Source organism: Anser cygnoides, chromosome 3 (genome assembly GCF_040182565.1).
Source record: "Anser cygnoides isolate HZ-2024a breed goose chromosome 3, Taihu_goose_T2T_genome, whole genome shotgun sequence".
Classification (NCBI taxonomy): Eukaryota; Metazoa; Chordata; class Aves; order Anseriformes; family Anatidae; genus Anser; species Anser cygnoides.
This window is the reverse complement of record NC_089875.1, coordinates 45,529,285-45,546,652: the sequence shown is the minus strand read 5'-3', so window position 1 is coordinate 45,546,652 and position 17,368 is coordinate 45,529,285. Positions and strand designations below refer to the sequence as shown.

The 17,368-nt window shown below is 36.9% G+C and overlaps 1 protein-coding gene across 6 annotated transcripts in view; it reads right to left on the bottom strand.

The window, feature by feature from the left end:
• Positions 1 to 17,329, bottom strand: part of WDR27 (WD repeat domain 27) — a 132,460-nt gene extending 115,131 nt beyond the window's left edge. For 5 of the 6 annotated variants that reach the window (XR_007157531.2, XR_007157529.2, XM_048045909.2 and 2 more), the window contains exons 1-12: positions 16,599 to 17,329; positions 15,603 to 15,744; positions 13,350 to 13,474; positions 12,769 to 12,882; positions 10,750 to 10,801; positions 9,521 to 9,594; positions 8,506 to 8,620; positions 7,017 to 7,149; positions 3,938 to 4,041; positions 3,445 to 3,512; positions 2,366 to 2,499; positions 1,504 to 1,580 (exon numbers count right to left, since the gene is read on the bottom strand). Coding sequence is in view for 3 of the 6 variants with exons in the window: in XM_048045909.2 (XP_047901866.1) it covers positions 1,504 to 1,580; positions 2,366 to 2,499; positions 3,445 to 3,512; positions 3,938 to 4,041; positions 7,017 to 7,149; positions 8,506 to 8,620; positions 9,521 to 9,594; positions 10,750 to 10,801; positions 12,769 to 12,882; positions 13,350 to 13,474; positions 15,603 to 15,744; positions 16,599 to 16,778 (1,318 nt within the window). In the remaining 3 variants the exon portion in view is untranslated. The remainder of the gene's footprint in view (positions 1 to 1,503; positions 1,581 to 2,365; positions 2,500 to 3,444; positions 3,513 to 3,937; positions 4,042 to 7,016; positions 7,150 to 8,505; positions 8,621 to 9,520; positions 9,595 to 10,749; positions 10,802 to 12,768; positions 12,883 to 13,349; positions 13,475 to 15,602; positions 15,745 to 16,598) is intronic. The other variant, XR_007157530.2, reaches the window with a different exon arrangement.
• Between the last annotated feature and the right edge of the window lie 39 nt (positions 17,330 to 17,368).

Genomic DNA, 17,368 nt, shown 5'->3' with positions numbered 1-17,368 from the left:
ATTATATTTTTACAAGTTTTTAGATGCATAGTTAAACTACTGCTCTGGCAATTTTTAATGTCTCTTTATGTTACAAAGCACATTTATGACCAATTACTCTAAAATAATGAATATTGAGAAAAGGAAAGAAATATAAACTGCTCCTTTGCATAATATCTCTCCTCCAATAGTATCAAGTAGGAACTTCACTAAACTTTGAACTAACAAAAATATTGTTCTGAGGAAATTTTTTCATAATTCACTCACAAATTTGTTTTGTAATTGCCTATTTTACGCTTAGATTTTATAAGCACTAGTTATAATCTATTCACAACCTGTATTTGTAATATGGAACAAATCCAAAGATTTTTAATAAACTGACTGGCAGGTACACATAAATGTTTGTTCTTTTATGTGGCTTGAGAAGTCATTAATAAAGGCTGCATTTACGCTGCTGTCCTGAGAAGCCTCTCCAACCAAAACTAACTTATTAGCATTTCCTGTCAGCAGAAACAAACTAATTAAATAAATGGTGTAAAAGGGGAAAACTTGTTCATATTCCCAGGGGAAAACTTCAGGTGCATTGGCAGTGATCTTGTGGGCACATTTACCTATGTTGAGGATAGATGCACCTTCAACTCCCACCAGCTAACCTCTCTCTCTAAGTAGTGAAGAGGCAAAAAAGGGTCCTTCCTGAGGAACTCCCAAAGAGATTTATTTCTTTACAGCACCTAAGCTATCTGAATGAGACATGTCAACAAGAGTAAAACTGGCATCAGTGCTGGGTTTCAGAAGCAGGCTGGAATTCTAGTTAAAACACTGTAGATGCATTCTCAGAATATCAAACAAAACTAAAAATATAACCTTTGACATTCTAGCATGTCCATGAAGTACAATCAATATAATCAAAATAGATTATTGTACACATCTACAGCTACCGGTAATTTTCTATCTTTTCTAAAGAAAAGTTGATGATGAAAAAGATATATTTTCTACGTATTTTCTGGACTTAGTTTTACTATCATTAAGCAAAGAAGCTACACGTACTCCCACAGCAGCTGGAAGTCAGATGTTTGGTTTTTAGTCAAATATCAGGAACCTGAGGCAAAACTTTCTAAACTTACAGGTATTAACAGAAGGCTCTCCAGGATAATAAAATTAATCAAAACATGTCAGTAAAAATAAGAAAGAAAAGAAAAATTATACATAAAAATACGTTACATACTGTGAAAAGACTTGCGGAAAATGTAAACATTCTACACATCTTAACTATTTCAAAACCCAAAGTTCGCAGAGGATTATATTTAAAAGAAGAAAAATGATATATTACCATTCACTACAAATACATATGTGGGATATGAAATATCAGCAGAAGAATAAAATTCTTTCTAATGAAATAAAAATAAAATGCCAAGTATAAGAGAAATCAATATACTCATTATAATAGGCACCAGATAGTGGAGTCAGTTATTGTTTTTAAAGATATAACTTTATTAATTAATATCAAAATTTTTTTACACTTACCAAGTGTTTTCCTAGAAGATTCCTTTTTGTTTTTATTTAAACCTTTACACAATGGAGATTCTGGCAACAAAGAACACCTAAGTTATAAAGCCAAAACCACAAATCAATCAATGCAATGGACAAAAGCATTGGATTAGGAAAAGGTGTCAAAACTTTTTAGTTAACTGTGTGTATGTGTGTGATACCAGTTCGCTTTTCATAATTACCAATCATACAGAGTAGATCACTTATCATTTCAGATAACCAGCAGCATAGGCAAGGCTCAGCCCAGGCTATATTCACAGATCAGTGCATTTACAGGTTAAAATCTCATTTCTTTGAATTCTAAGTGGTGATATTATTATAAGCACTGAAATCTTCACTTCGCTGTAAACTGTACATTTTTCAGTGACTTCAAGATTTCAGTGTTTTCCTGGAAACCATTTTCAGGATCATGAAGGACAATAGTCATCAGGAGTAGTCACCATGGATTCACCAGAGGAAGTGATGCTTGACCAATTTAATAAAATGCTGGGATGAAATGTCTGGCCTGGTAGACAAGGGGAAAGCAATGGATATAGTCTACATGGACTTCAGAAGGCTTCTGACGCTGTCTCCCATAAGATTCTCACAGAGAAGCTGATGAGATATGGGATGGATGAGGACAGTGAGGGGGTTGAAAATTGACGGAACAGCCAGGCAGTGATCAGTGGCCCAAGGCCTAGTTGGAGGCCAGTAACCAGTGGAGTACTCCAGGGGGCAGTACTGGGTCCAATCCTATGCAACGCCTATTCTAATAATCTGGATGATGGAGCAGGGTGCGCCCTCGGCAAGCAAACAAACAAAAAAAGAAACAAACAAACCACTTCAAGTTATACTGTACCGGGCAATGACTGATAGACTCTTCTCACTTGCTCTTATGAAAATACCACTGTGCTGAGATCTCATCAATGCAGGAAGGTTAACCTCCAACACAGCAATCACATCTTCAAACATCGAGGTGATCAAGCATAAAACCTGCAGCAATTATACTGCAAACTAACACTCCATGTACTTTGTAATTTAAGCTCTATCACTAAGTCATTTATAGTGGAGAATTATTTTGTGTCATTTATGAAATTACTCAAAAATATCCATCAACTTCATCTCACAGAGTATCAAGCAGTAAAAAGTGCTTAATGCCTTCCTTCAAAAATATGCTTATGCTGCTTAAATATGTGCCCTAACAGACTTTCATACCTAACACTCACAGAAATTACAACACCTTCTACAATACAGATATTTCTGCAGTAAGAGTCATGAGAAAAGGGTCACACATGTAGGAAAGACTGGTTTCAGAGTCACACTGAGAACTGATTAACACAAGTGAATTACTTAAGTGAAAGAGCCTTCTTTAAAAGAAAATACTGCTACGTCAAATATGAAGCAAGGCCTAGACTGAGCTCACTTCTATGGGAAAACTAATATCAAAAATGGAGCATAGAAACATCACCTTTAGTTTCCTTAAAAGCTCTTTTGGTGATCTTCCACAGAATTTCTCTCACAACTCAAATAGCTTTAGCAGATTTCTTGGAAGGCTTTAGAAGTAGTTCATCCCAGTATTTGCTTGAGAAAAAGGTGTAACAACGTGCATACCCTTTTTTCCCCTAAGAAAGTGCCTCTGCTCCCACAGTGGTCATTCTCAGCATCCAAGGCACACACCAACTACTATAAAAAACAATTCACTTTTTTCTTATTAATCACTTCAGATAGTATCCAAATTGTGAGAGCTTTAAAACTACCCAGCTATTAAAAGTACTAAGCTCCATAAAGAATCAACCACCTCCAGAGAAACTACTGTGTAATTCACACCAAAATAAAACTCGAAGGTGTACATTAATCTGTAAACAAAATGCAGAATTAATGCTTATTAAAAAATGGAAATGTAAACATTCATTAAATCAATGTTGAATGTATACTTACCTTTCCATTAACTGTCTTCTTAGTTAATGCACACGATGCAGCAAACTGAATGCTTAGGCCACTGTAATCTTTACCAAAAAGAACATAGTGCTATAGAATTGTATTTACATTGAAAATGGAAAAAAAAAATCATTAAAACAGAAAAAAATTACACTAACTTGAGACCATCATAACCCACTCTTTTCACTGTATATCATTCTAGCTTATTGAAGAAGCTTCACATTATAAAGAGTAGCATAATAATGTCTTGTAGTTAGGTTGTAAAATTTGATAAAAAATCATTGCTAGCCACTACAGAAATCTAGCACTGACACATGTTTTGAGACAAGTCAGCAATGACAGAAAAACATACAAAAATAAAATACTAAAATATTTAAAAACACTTCAGTTTACCAAATAGCAGAATACAGTAGAAATAATTGTTATACTTTTATATCAAGTGACAAAGAAAAGCAATCCCATCATGTTGTAGTCAGATACTTTATGGTCATACCTTTGTAACATAAAAAAGCTTCCAATTCAAAGGTTGTCAAATTAATAATTAACAATCCAGTAGAGGTTCCTATCCAAAAATAGCTAGTATTCAGGGTGTAAGGTCTATTAAAAAAAAAAAAAAAGTGAGTGTGATGAAGAAGCTGTTCTTATTACAAGATATAGTAATGCTCGTTACCAATTCCAGTATGACAACATTAATAAATCACCCCAATAAAGATTTTAAGTCTACAGTATTTTTTTTTAATCTGTAGGATAAAGTAAAAATCTTCAATCAAACTTTGTGAAGTTTTGAAAACTAGGAAGAGAACACAATTCTTGATGTCATGTAATTGCTCATGGCAAATCTAAAACAGCATAGGATATACTTCAAAAATTACTGTGGTTTGTAAGAGCCGGGAGATGCTGTAAAAGCACTGTATGCACACAGAGTAAATTCAAATGAAGAGGTAAATCTACATATATCCTTACTTTTACCATCTGTAATATGAACACAGAAAAAAAAAAACAGTGAAACTTCAGGTATTTTGGTAGACTACAACAGTACAAGAGAAGAACTAGCAAAAATTAGGGGAAAAAAAATAAAAAGGCAAGCTTCAACTGTCTGCATCAGTCTATGCTTAGTGGCCATAATATTGCAGTTATGTAATGAAATACAGTGTTTGCCAACACCACAGAGCAGACCAACTGGCTACAGTTTCAGTCAACACCCTCACGGAAGTAAAATGTTATCAAGCATAATACGATTATAACAAATAAATGTTGCCATTCTCAAAAACTAAAAATGTTTTGATGCCACAGTAAATAAGAACTGTCATAAATATTTAAATATTTTTTGCAAATAGAAGTGAGTACACATATCTATTTGATTTGCAAAGTCAGACCACAAAAGTTGAAATGAGGATATAGAAAAACACAAACTTGATGCTTGGCATGAAAAGAGTCACCACAGTGGTTTAATACGTTTTTTTGTGCTCTGTATAGTTTTATTTGTGGTTTGCACTGCTTTCATACACTGCAAATACAGACTGACTTAATTTGTGAATTCTTTGAAATGTTTATACAGTGAGAAGTGGTATTATCGAGTTATTAGGAAAAATGATATCAAGTTATATACACAGGAAGTTGATCTCGCACTGACTTTACAGTAAGAAAATGCCATTTGTTGCAATGAAATTATTCAAGTTCAAAAAGCTTAGGGAAATATGAAACCCATAAAATTTTTGTACACCAGTATTGCAGAAGCATTTCATTTTTGCATTTCTCTGCAGGCAGGAAAAGTGGCAAAATCCAGGACTGGTCAACTGTTCAGACAAATCTGAACCTCTACTAAAACCAACACACGATAATTTAAAAATCAAACAGAAAACTACTTCTAACCACAAATTTTTAAAACAAAACATTGTGAAACTTTTAATAGTAAGAATTTAAAAATCGTGGTGGTTTAGAAGCAGAAAAAATGTTCTTGATGCCATAGCTAAAAGGCTAAGTAGTCTTTTACAATGCCAGGTGTACAATATCAGGCAGTACCAGGTGGGTGGAGGAAAGTGATGCTATCTCTATTGAGAGCTAATGGGGGTATCTCTATTCAGTGGCTTATTTTACTTAAGCCACTGCTGTGAATTTATTTCAGGCAACCATGTCCAAAAAAGACATTGAAGAAGAAGTGAGACTGAGTTTCAGAAAAAGTTCAAAAGAAAATGTTAAAAATTGGTATGAGGTACAGAAAATATGCCTTATACAAGGCTCAAACTATTTTATCCAGGATTAAGTGTAGAGATAACTTGTTAGTGAGCTGCAAGTAGCTATGCAAAGAGGGAATTTGATAATAGCTGGCTCTGGGTAACCAGAATAAAAAACATACAAAAAGCCAATAACTGTACATCACAAGCAATTCAGATGAGAAGTAAAATGGAATGAGTCAGTTACTGGGACAAGTTACATAGGGACATAGCGAATTCTTCATTGCTAGAAAACTAGACTTGTTTAAAGATGTCAGATCAAATCTATAGTTTTCATGAAGGCAAAGCTGTCAAGATTTGAGAGTGGTATTATACAAGCATTAAAACAAATTGACTGTAATAATCCCTCTCTTGGTCTTAGAGGTCTGATATCCCATTAAAGCAAGTCTGAGATGTATGTCTTAAAACTCACCATTTCCTTCCTCTCTAAGGTAGGAAATGCGGGCATCATGGAAATAACTGTTTGTAAATAATTACTTGAATTTGACATAAAGTCAAACAAAATGATCCAGGACTGATGGATATTCTTCTTCTCCCTTTATCAAAAAAATGTTTATAAATCTAACCAGAGGATTAATCAGCTATACCTGTACAATCCACCTGAGAGCAAAGACTGGAATAAACATTTTCTGAAACACAACTTGGCTCAGAAATTTCTCCAAGTGCCAGGTATAAATAACAAAAACAAATTGTTCTATGAAACATTTATTGTGGCTATATCCGGAATAGACTCCTGGATATCTGTTAGTTTGGTTAAACTTCTCTTCAGGAAAGAGCTGCAATATAAGGATTAATTTAGATATACATCCTTTACCTGGCCAACCAATTCCATAGGAAGGAGTAAAACAATCATGTTTTGAAATGTCTGTCTCTCTGACAAATGCTTGGCTAGAACAGGTTATGAAATTTAAACTTATTTACATTTGGAAGGCAAACTGACACAGGCACACAGTGAAGTGACTGCATGAGACTTATTTCCTTAGGAAAGCAAGCTAAAAATAAATTTGGCTTATTAATTCTAATTAAGTATTTTTAACTAGTTATTTCTGATCAGCTGGTATCAAGAGATACCAAAGTGGATATTCCCAATGTCATTTTCATAAAATTATTTTTCAGGCTAGAAACCTGTTTTAACTTTGTATCACTTTCTGTATATTATCTCTCTAAGAGTAGGTCACCAAAACTTTCAGATCACTGAATATATTCTCTGTTTTACCTATTGCATTAGAAAAGAAATAGTAAATTGCAGTGAAAATATTCTGAGAACCAATAGGAACTCCTAGGAATAGATTCAATATACAATAGATTGTATACTTGGTGATATTTTAAGGGACTCACATGTTTTCTTCATTACAGAAACATTCTGAATAGTCACAGTGTTCAATTAGGAGGACAGACAATGATGTTTCCACTGGCCCTTCTGGTCTCACGCTGTCTGTTTTGCAAAGCTTGGAATTACTTTGTCTTTCACCTAAAGATAGCCAATCAACAATACCAGCTATCAACAAAACAATGAAATGAGGGAAACGGATGGCATTTAACAGAGAATTAGAAGTAAAGTAGTAAAGTAGCATGAAATAAGACCACAGTCAATTTCCATTTCAAAAGTTGGAGATATCCTAAGAGCCAGCCTTCTTGAAATAGCTCTCCTCAATACTGTGTTATTTTTAGTGCTATTTTCTTTCAAATACTTAGTAATAAGTTCTGAAAAGCTTACTTAGGGACTGAAAAGGATTTGCAGAAGTTAGTTGCATTCATATCAAAAAGTGACTCTGAAAGCCATATACCAACAGTTCCTAAATATGCTGGGTGCTTTTCCATTTAGCCTGCAGGTTCCCTTTGCACTAAGTTATAGAATCATAAAATCATTTAGGTTGGAAAAGACCTTGAAGATCATGAGGTCCAGTCAAATTCCCTTGGCACTAAAGCTACAACATAATCCAGAAACAAGATGGAAAAATTCATCTTCCAAAGGAGCCTCCAATCCATTATGCTTGTCCAGTTCACACCTAGGAACTACTAGCACTGAACTGAAAACTAAGCACAGACACAACATCACTCTGTTTCAAACATCCAAAGATGAAAGCAACAGGCATGTATTTTACATAATAACAAGACATGTACCAATCTTTCTCATTAGATTGAGATGTCTGCCTGTGCTATTGCAGATGGGCCAGTGGGCAGCTAAATATACAACAGTCATGGGTCCAGAAAGAGAGCAAGCAAGGGAAATGAGATCTCCCCTTCCCCAAAGAAAGCTCCCTCTTGTTTGTCTTTAAGAGAGCTTCAACTCACTTTAGCTAGTATGCAAGTAGTCTGAGTGCTTCATTTAGGCATATAGAATATCCTTGCTGAGGTACATTATTAAAAGACTTATAAATACTCTGTGTTATACCCCTAGAAAAACACCACCAATTAAATATATCATGGAGGCTCTGGTATGGATGCAAATAAATAAAATAACTCCTAGAGTCTTCAAAGATAACAGAAATGGTACTTCACTTAGACAATGGATGAATTTTTTAGGAACTGATGCAGTTTGAACTGAAGCCTTGGCCAATGACTTTAATAATAATAATAAAAGCTCAGTATTTCACATCATGCAATAATTTTTATAACATTAAGGCCAAAATGTTATTACAGACACACATGCATAATTCTTCCCAAGTATTCCAATCCCCAGCTATATCTCAGCTTCAGTAAGAATTCCATGCCACCGAGATTCATTAACTCTATCACTTATAGTAAATTCTCATGGTATCAAAGGCACACACCCAGTTACCAACAGCAACTGACATATATCAGCATTTTAGAAGCAGTATGCTACCTGATTCTTTGCCAGATTTCCAGATTTTATTACAGAATTTCTCTTGCTCTTTCTTTAAGTCAATACGTGCCACACAACGGTAATTATGATCAGTGATTAAACTGAAGATCCGGAGCTGCAAGTAAAAGAAAAAGCAATTGCAGTAACTTTTTGATACTAAACGTAAAGCTTATATGGATAAGAAGTACAGGTCCAATATTAAAATGTAATTAATATATTTTTATACATTATATATGATGTAACTAATGATTTTTTTATATCTGGAATTTAACTTTGGACCGAAATTAACTTATATGAATTTATATTCCAAGATCATCAATGGGTATTTTCAGTATCAGCAAAAGAAGCCACTGTCAATTTAAACTGTGTGTCTAATTCCCATGTTTAAGTCTTTGAAAAACACTTCTCACAGATTATTTCCTACTATTAAAAATTAAAGGTATTGTGCACACAATTGCTCACTGAGCCATGGAAATAAATTTCATTATTACCTCTCTCTTTTTAGGCACCACTATATTTAAGTGTTTAAACAACAACAACAGTCTTTGAATGCTATAGGAAAGTCTCATGTAAATATATTCTTAACATTAAATTAAAGAGAAGCTGAAATGCATATTCACATTATCATATTTTGCTTAGAATTCCACCGTGCTGAAATCATGGCCTCTCTGATTTATTGTCATGGGTTTCAACCATTGGCCAAAAAAGGAGAATCCTGTTTTTCACCTTTTTTCTCTTAAAATGGCTGTACTTATAGACTCTCAGTGTACACATGCTATGTACTTACTGATTGTAGTTCTAAACCTTTCCCGGTTTTCAGGAAGAAGTTTGTATTTTATAATAGAGGTATTATATACCTTGCATGGTGCATGCTCAAAGCACTGAATTATGCTTACAAAAATAATTATTGTAACAACTCAACATTTGTATGCAAATTGTGAAGATTTTTGATACATAATTAATAATAGACAACTGTTTTATCATACAGAGATTAATTTTTATGTCTGATTCTTACCTGTCCGTCACCACATCCAGTGATGATCTGTTTATTTTCTTCATCAATTAGCAGACTTAGCAAAGGAAATGCTGCTTCAAAAGAGGTGCAATTATTTCCACGGTACACAGAAATCAAATATTTTATTAAAACACACAATTCAAAACCAATGCCTCCTATTGATAAGGACAGGTGAAAAACAACAACACCCTTACGGCAATCCTTACGGTTGCAAAGGGCCCTAGCTTTTGCATTGCAATGGGCTTTCCACATGCAGGTCTGCAGCCTGCCTTTCATCCAAGTTGCCATGGCAGTGCTTTTGGGTAACCTTGTAAATCACTACCATGGCAGTGGTTTTCCACATCCTTTCACCCAAGCTGCTATGGCAATGGTTTTCAGAGCTCCTGTAGTAGTAGTTTTCCGTTGCTGTTCCTACACAATTATTCTCACGGCCTTTTACCTGCAAACCCTAATGTTACTGTTAAAAAAGCTTTTCAAATGTTGCAATTGCCATAGGCAATGGGTGTGGTCTCCCTTCTTCCTCTCCTTTCCTACCATGTGGTTAGAGTTCTTAGTTTACTTTTGGGCATATAATAATAATAATGATACGATGATGAATAATAATTAACAAAGCCTAAAAACTAACACCCATGCACCTGTTGTCTCTAGTCAGAGTGTGCTCCAACCTGCACTAGCTGCACCACAAGCAGGAACAATCAGCACAGAGTTTAAGCAGGTCCCAGTGAAAACTGTGTGTTACTTTAGGAGACATTTATTGGCGAGGTGTGTCCTTGCTGCACTGGAGATGTTTGTCTTCCTCTTCTCTCCTTTTGTTCTCATCTTTCCACAAAAGTAACTTACATTTTTAAAGTCAATGTATGCCTTCAGCTAGAGACCCTGTTAATAAATCTACATATGTTATACATAATATCCTTTCATGTCATATACAAAACTTGAAAAAAAGAAAGCCCATAGAGAGTGGAGCTGTATCTACAAAACAAAAGAGCTCCTATTTGTGTATCTCAGTAAATGCCAAGAGGTATATGCACTCCCTGTACAAACAGAAATGCTTATGAAAGTACACTAAAACTATCTACCCTGAAAAGGAATGACTTTAAAGGGCAATATATTTACTAGCATACGATTTACTAGAAATATTTTGACTAGCTCAACTAAATACTTCTATAATGATTTTATTTTATTGTGAGGGACAGACATTATGAAAAGATACATAAAAAAATAAAATTTACCTGTTAATACTCCTGACTGATATATTAACAGGCCAGTAGAATAGTCCCATACCTGTGGGAAAAAACAAATAAATAAATAAAGATAGGCACCTACTTAGATCTTTGAGGAAAACACAAACTTAAAGGCCATCAAGTGGTGAAAACGGGGAAACGCAGCCCTTGATACAATATAGTAAGGTTATTTTCAGCTGCTGTTTTATTGTTTTTCACCCCATGTTCACCTTTGTTTAACTGATAAGGAAACCCACTTGGTATGGATACACAAGCAATTAGAAGTTAAGATATCTTGAAAGTTAAGCTAAAATAATGTAAAGACATACACTTGAACTAGATTTCACACAGGAAGCTTGCATGATTTCACAATTTTGCTATTGGGCCCTAGAATAAGAGATTATTATTAGTAATAATGCTACTTATTATGATCTATAGATCCACAAAAAAATCAACTTTCATTATTAACATGACTGTTTCTAAGGGATGCATTCTAATGCTTAATAGTTGACTAAGAAAGCTAAATAAAAACAAAAATTTCCTCTCATGCTGCTACTTCTACAAGCCTTCCTCAACAAAATTTCTTCTACTACATTTACGATAGCTATCACAGCATGGATTAAAAGCATCGCAGCCAGACAGCCCCTGCTCTCCAAACATGGCTGTGTGCCTTTGTATACCTCCCAAGCTTTTCTCTTTGTTCATGCTTCATTTGCTCATGAATGTAAATATTATTCTCCTAAAAAGTTTCTTCCTAGATTTTGTTTTTCAGTTTATCTGAAGAGATTCTCACCCATTTCACTTCTTTAACCTAGTAAAAGGGCTAAGGCAGCATGAGGTTTCGGATGTCCTGTGTCCTGTAACCACAGGAGCCAACTACCATAGACTCCAGTGTTGCTGCCCTTACAGAATTGCCCCTAACCTGCAAAATAAGGCAGGGCAGATAAAGTAGGAAGACAGTCTTACTAAATTATTTGATAGACTTGAAAGATTTTTTCATCTGATTGTCATTTTAGTCCCAATTTTTATCTAGCTGAAAAGACTTTATCATTAGAACTTTGTTTAATCTATCAACTCTTCATCAAATGCATAAGAAAGAGCATAAAGAGCATTTCTTTAGTCATTTTCACCTTTATTTAATTTATTCAGTCAACATAAACTAAATAAGAAACAATCAAAAAGTCAGAATTATTATTTCCTAAAATTCTAATTCAATCTTTGCATTTCCTTTGTCCAAGACAAGGACAAAAATCAAACCAGCATTTTCTCCAGAACAGAGTTCCATAAAAATTAAATTTGAAAATAAATACATGTATATTTGATATAGCAACATTTGGTTTCACTTTAGCTTGTTGAATCAAATGTTGGGCTATGTTATAGGGATATAGAGGGACAGGGGATAGAGGACAATCAGTAGAAGACTAACTGCTTCTAATCAAAACACCCACCCTACTATCTTGTGAAAGACACACCTAGGTTCACCCAGGCTCCTTTTTCCTCCTTATTGCCTAACATGTCTTTAACTGTCATCGTGTATACAACAGCAGCAGTCCATGGTGTCATCATGTAAAATGCTGTGTGGCAAAAAATCCTGGCAGCATGTAATAACCCAACCATGTCATGTGAGACACCAAAAAAATATTCCTGTAACAGAAAATTCCAATCATTGTCAGCAGACTCAAAGTGGAATGCTTTAATTCAGTTCAGTATACTGAAACACTTCACTTACAGCCAAACAGATCAAAATATGTTGTGTTCATTTGCTGGATAATAAAAATTACCAAAGTTAACACTTCATCGTAGAAAGTTTTGAATATATAAAACGTGTATTGTTCTTAAAAAAAAAAAAGAGAATAATTAATTTTTATAATAATTTCCCTAGCAACTCTTAAGAACAATGTCCTGATCTCTACAAAGTCAAAGATGATTTTTACTTAACTTGCAGTAAACATTTATAAAGAAAAAAGTCAACTTTACTTCAAAAATTCACTATATATCTTTTAAAGTGCAGCTCTACAATTTCCTTGCCTTAAAGCTTCTGTCTTCAGATACTGATATAAGCACATTTCTCCGCCATGTGCAAAACTCAGCAGCAGTAACTGGAGCCAGGTGACCATTCAACTCAGCTAGTATAGCTTCATTCTGTGATAAGTTAAGCCAAAACAAAAACAAACCAGATTTAAAACAAAAACTGACAATTAGTTCAAGTTTTTAATAATTATTATTAAAAATAATATCAGATTTGTGTTCAAAATATAAATTTAATAAGATTTTTCTTAAGCCAAATGCAGCCCTTTATATCATTCTGCTGGCAAAAACACTAAATGCTACATTTGCTTCTTCAAAATGAATGACGTAGGAGTAATTTTTCAGATGTTGTCAGAATGTTTTCTACTTCTAAGTTATTGAGATATTGTTTCAACTTTTTATTCTAGTCTCTTATCCAGTATACAATGCATTATAAAGTATTAGTTAATACTTATTTTCATGTATATGAGAAGATGAATGCACTTGATTAATTATTCTGACACGACTGTATCATTATTTTAGTTGAAAGAGAATAAGCTAAAGGGACAATATCAACATAGCTACAAAGAATGGTATCTCACCTTTGCACTTAACACGTAGATCCGATTTTCAGCACATACTGCCACTTGTTGATCATCTGGACTAAACCTTACATAAAGCACTATTCCCAAAAGAGTTCCAATAATAATTCCTTGAGGTGTTATCCCTGTAGAAATTTTATTAAGACTCAATAAATTCTAAAACTCTAGTACAGTTTGATTCTCAGAAACAATGCATAACAGTTACCTAACCGCACACCTGTGCCAGCATCTGTCAGGAAGATGTACAGAATAACACAGAATTTAATAATCAGAGACTCGTAAAACAGCTTGGAAGAGACCTTTAAAGATCATCTAGTCCAATCCTAGGCTATTGCAAAGCAAAGCACAGAACTATGCACCAGGATTTCTCCATCTGCCTCGTTGCCTAGACAATATCTGGTACTCACTGAAATACTAATAGTAAGTGTGCCAATCAAATTATATTTTCATTGAAAACTACCAGGAATGGGATTTTTGGAGTAGGGTGATGTGCCCAGAGAACCCAGTGGTGACATGTTCATTTTGGAGGTAAGAAATCCTGATTCAAGCCCAGTAGCACAGAGGTTTGAAAAATATTTCTTCCAGTTGAGTATTTCAGCCACCCAGCCACTAAGCAAGGGGGACTTTCCTTCTCTTGATTTTAATTCTTCTGTGGGAAAGGGCTAAAGGAGGGGATACATCACTAAAAATCATTACAGAGTTTGATGATAAAACAACTTTGAGAACAGGTTCATGTTTCATCCCTCTCTACACCACATTATGGCCATCTCAGCAGTTCAAGCAGGTAGGCTTCTACAGATTTGTACTTTATGATGCTACTTTTAACAATGTGGAGAGGCTTTGGACATCTCATTAAATTTTAGGATTTCATAGGCAGAAAATTAACTAGAAGAGTCACAACAGCTATAGGTGGTCCATTTCTTGGTTTTACCCTAAAGGCTGTGGAGTCTTTTAGAGCAGATCAATGTGTCAAGGTCTATCAGAAGGGAGAGATGGATCACACAAAGAATCCCTTAACCACCTTGATACATTTGTTAAAAATATGGTAAGCAAAAGCAGGCCAAAACTGCAGAGAGTACAGTCTGGGGGGAGAAAGACTGCTGAAGAGCCTGTGGATAGAGAACAGGGAAAGAAGGAAACTGAGCAGCAGTGAATCTGGCTCTCAAATGTCTTTGTATTAGAACTACCCATACCGTCTATCTGTCTCCGTTTACTGTCTATACCTATCTTCTATTTTTGTCTTCCCCATATTCTCAGACCTGTTTCACGCCCACTCCCTGAATTGTTCTTTGATTCTCTGTGTTACACTTATATGGATTCAGATGTAATGATGACATATATTACAGAAGTACTTAAAATGTTAATATTTCTTTACAACGTTTATTTTCATAATATGTAGAATTGCCAGTTCAGTGTGGAGCAGTGTACAAGACACAACTCTCACACATTAAATCATAGGCAAATCTATGAAATTTTTAGTAGTGATGGACAACACCACATAACTCTTTCACAATAGTGGCTCCAAAAGAGGTCCATAATGATTCTCAACTCTCACACTATAATAATATTTTTTGGACAGAGTATCACTGGGACTGTAGTCATGACTTTCGGGGTCTTGCTCTCTTTCATTCTCTTTCGTTATTCCTCTACTTCCCAGTCAATTTAAGCTCAAAGAGGAGTTAGCACTGCTCCCTAGAATCAAACTCCATCTGCTGAGGCTCCAGCACTCACTGGTTTTCAGGATATTAGAACATCTGCCTTTTTCGTGTCCTCTCACCATACCTCTCCTTCACTCACGCACTCTCCCAAATCAGATACTTGCACGGCTCACACACACACACACACACACACACACACACACACACACCGGTGTTTCAGAGGCAGGAGAGGAAGGACCAGACACAGCAGGATGGAGCACACTAGTTCTGCACATATTCCAGAAAAGTTAGCATTTAGTGATTTTGGCACTGCATGCTTAGTTATGCAGTGCTGGCATGCTTACAATGTCAGTGTCCCTTTTATGGCATAGTGGTAAAGCCTAACTGTCTTCACAGTGCTTCTGTGAGTTTCCTCTGGCAGGTCTGTACACCAAGGTCTCTGTTGTTGCTGCTGCTTGCTCGGTTTTCCCCAGCAGTACCAGGCTCCCAGCAGCCCACCAGCTGCTGAGCAGTGCCCAGCTCCGTGGCCAGGACCACGGCCAGTTCCCGGCTGTGCCGCGTTGCCCCTGTGGCCAGTAGGTAGCTGATACTCTACCTTCTTGCTCTTTCCGCGCACATTCAGCCAGATTCCACACGATCACGCGCTCACGGGAAGCAGAGCAGACAAGAAGTGGCTCGGTTTTATTTCCAAATGACAGCGCGGAAACCGAGTGCTGATGTCCTAACAAACGTAATGGCTGACAAACGCACATAAAGAAGAGTTAAATGAGTCACCTCAAATTAAAATTACAAACAGTGCAAAATTATAAACGGATAATATTTGAGCAATTAACAAAATTGTTCCAAACTCATTTTTATTTATTGCTCCAAAATCACTTAATAAATTACAATATAGCTGCACTGGGTCTGGCTGGGACCAAGTAAACATTCCTCACACCAGATTGTATGGTGCTATTCTGGATTTTGTGACCAAACTAGTGACGACAATACACAACATTTTAACTGTTGCTGAACAGTGCTTGCACAGCATCAAGGCTTTCTCATTTTGCCAGCCTGTTCCCCCAGCGTCCAGCAAGTTGTATGTGGGCAGGCAAGAAGCTGGGAGCTGACACAGCTGGGACAGGTGACTCAAGCTGGCCAAAGGGATATCCCATACCAGTGACATCAGGCTCTGCAAAAGAACTGGAGTGTGAGAAGATGGTGTTAGGGGTTGTCTTCTACTGTAGAGATTGCTCAGAGGGTGGCTGGAAATTGGTCTGTTTGTAGGAAGCGGTGGGCAATTGCGTTTTTCATCACATCATTCTACCTCTTTCCTTTACTCATTGAACTGTGTCTCTCGACCCACGAGTTTTTCTCACTGTTGCCCTGCGGATTCTCTCGCCCACCCTGCTGGGAGGGAGCGAGTGGGTGGCTGTGTGGGTGCTGAGCATGATCGCTTACATTGTTCACACCGGACAGACATAGCTCCCAGCCAACGCTAGCATCTTCCAAGCACAAAGGTGAAACCTGACCCTGTTACTATTTGTGCCTGCCTTCCCTGTTAGCGTTCCTCTACAGCAACAGCCTACAAAGAGAGGCGCTGCGGTTTTACCTGGCCAGCCGGACTCCAGACGCACAGCTCCCTTTTATTCAGAGGGAACGCGCAGTACGGGTGGCTGCACGCCGGCTGGACGAAGCGGGCCGACAGCCGGGATCTCACCGCGTGTTTTTCGCAGACGACGCCGGCTTTGCCTCTCCCTCCAGCGGAACACCGCGCCCCTTCCCTTTCCATCCCGCCTCAGACCCACAACGCGGCACCTCCCGGGGCCCGTCCCCGGCTCCTCACAGCGAGGGCGGCCCCGCGGGCGCGGGGGAGCGCCCCAACGGCCGGGCCGTTACCACGGCAGCGCGACCGCCCCCGCCCTGGGCATCGGGTGCTGAGGTGACCCAATTCACCGCACGGGACACGCAGTGTTTCTTTCCTAAAATAGCTCGCCCCTGAGGACACTGGATAGGAGCTTTATTCTGACAATCTGCACGAGTGATGCAGTTACAAACGCCTCATGACGGTTTAGTCATCGGTAAATAAAGGCTGATAGAGCACAAAGGTGCTGCTCAGGCAGGCAAACGGTGCTGAGGAGTACAGAACTTGTTCTGAAGCACGTTGTGCACTTGTCTGCAACTGTTCCCGAGCATTTCAGTGTGCTTTTTGCCAATTCATTTCACTACAGCTCATTCTCATCTTTCAATGTTTGTAGCTACAATACTTCCAACGACCCACAGTTCATATAAATTAGGGAATGAGAAGAAATCCAAGAAACCATCAGAGATCTTGAACTAACTTCTTACCCGATCAAGCAGGAGTTAGAATACCAACTCCGT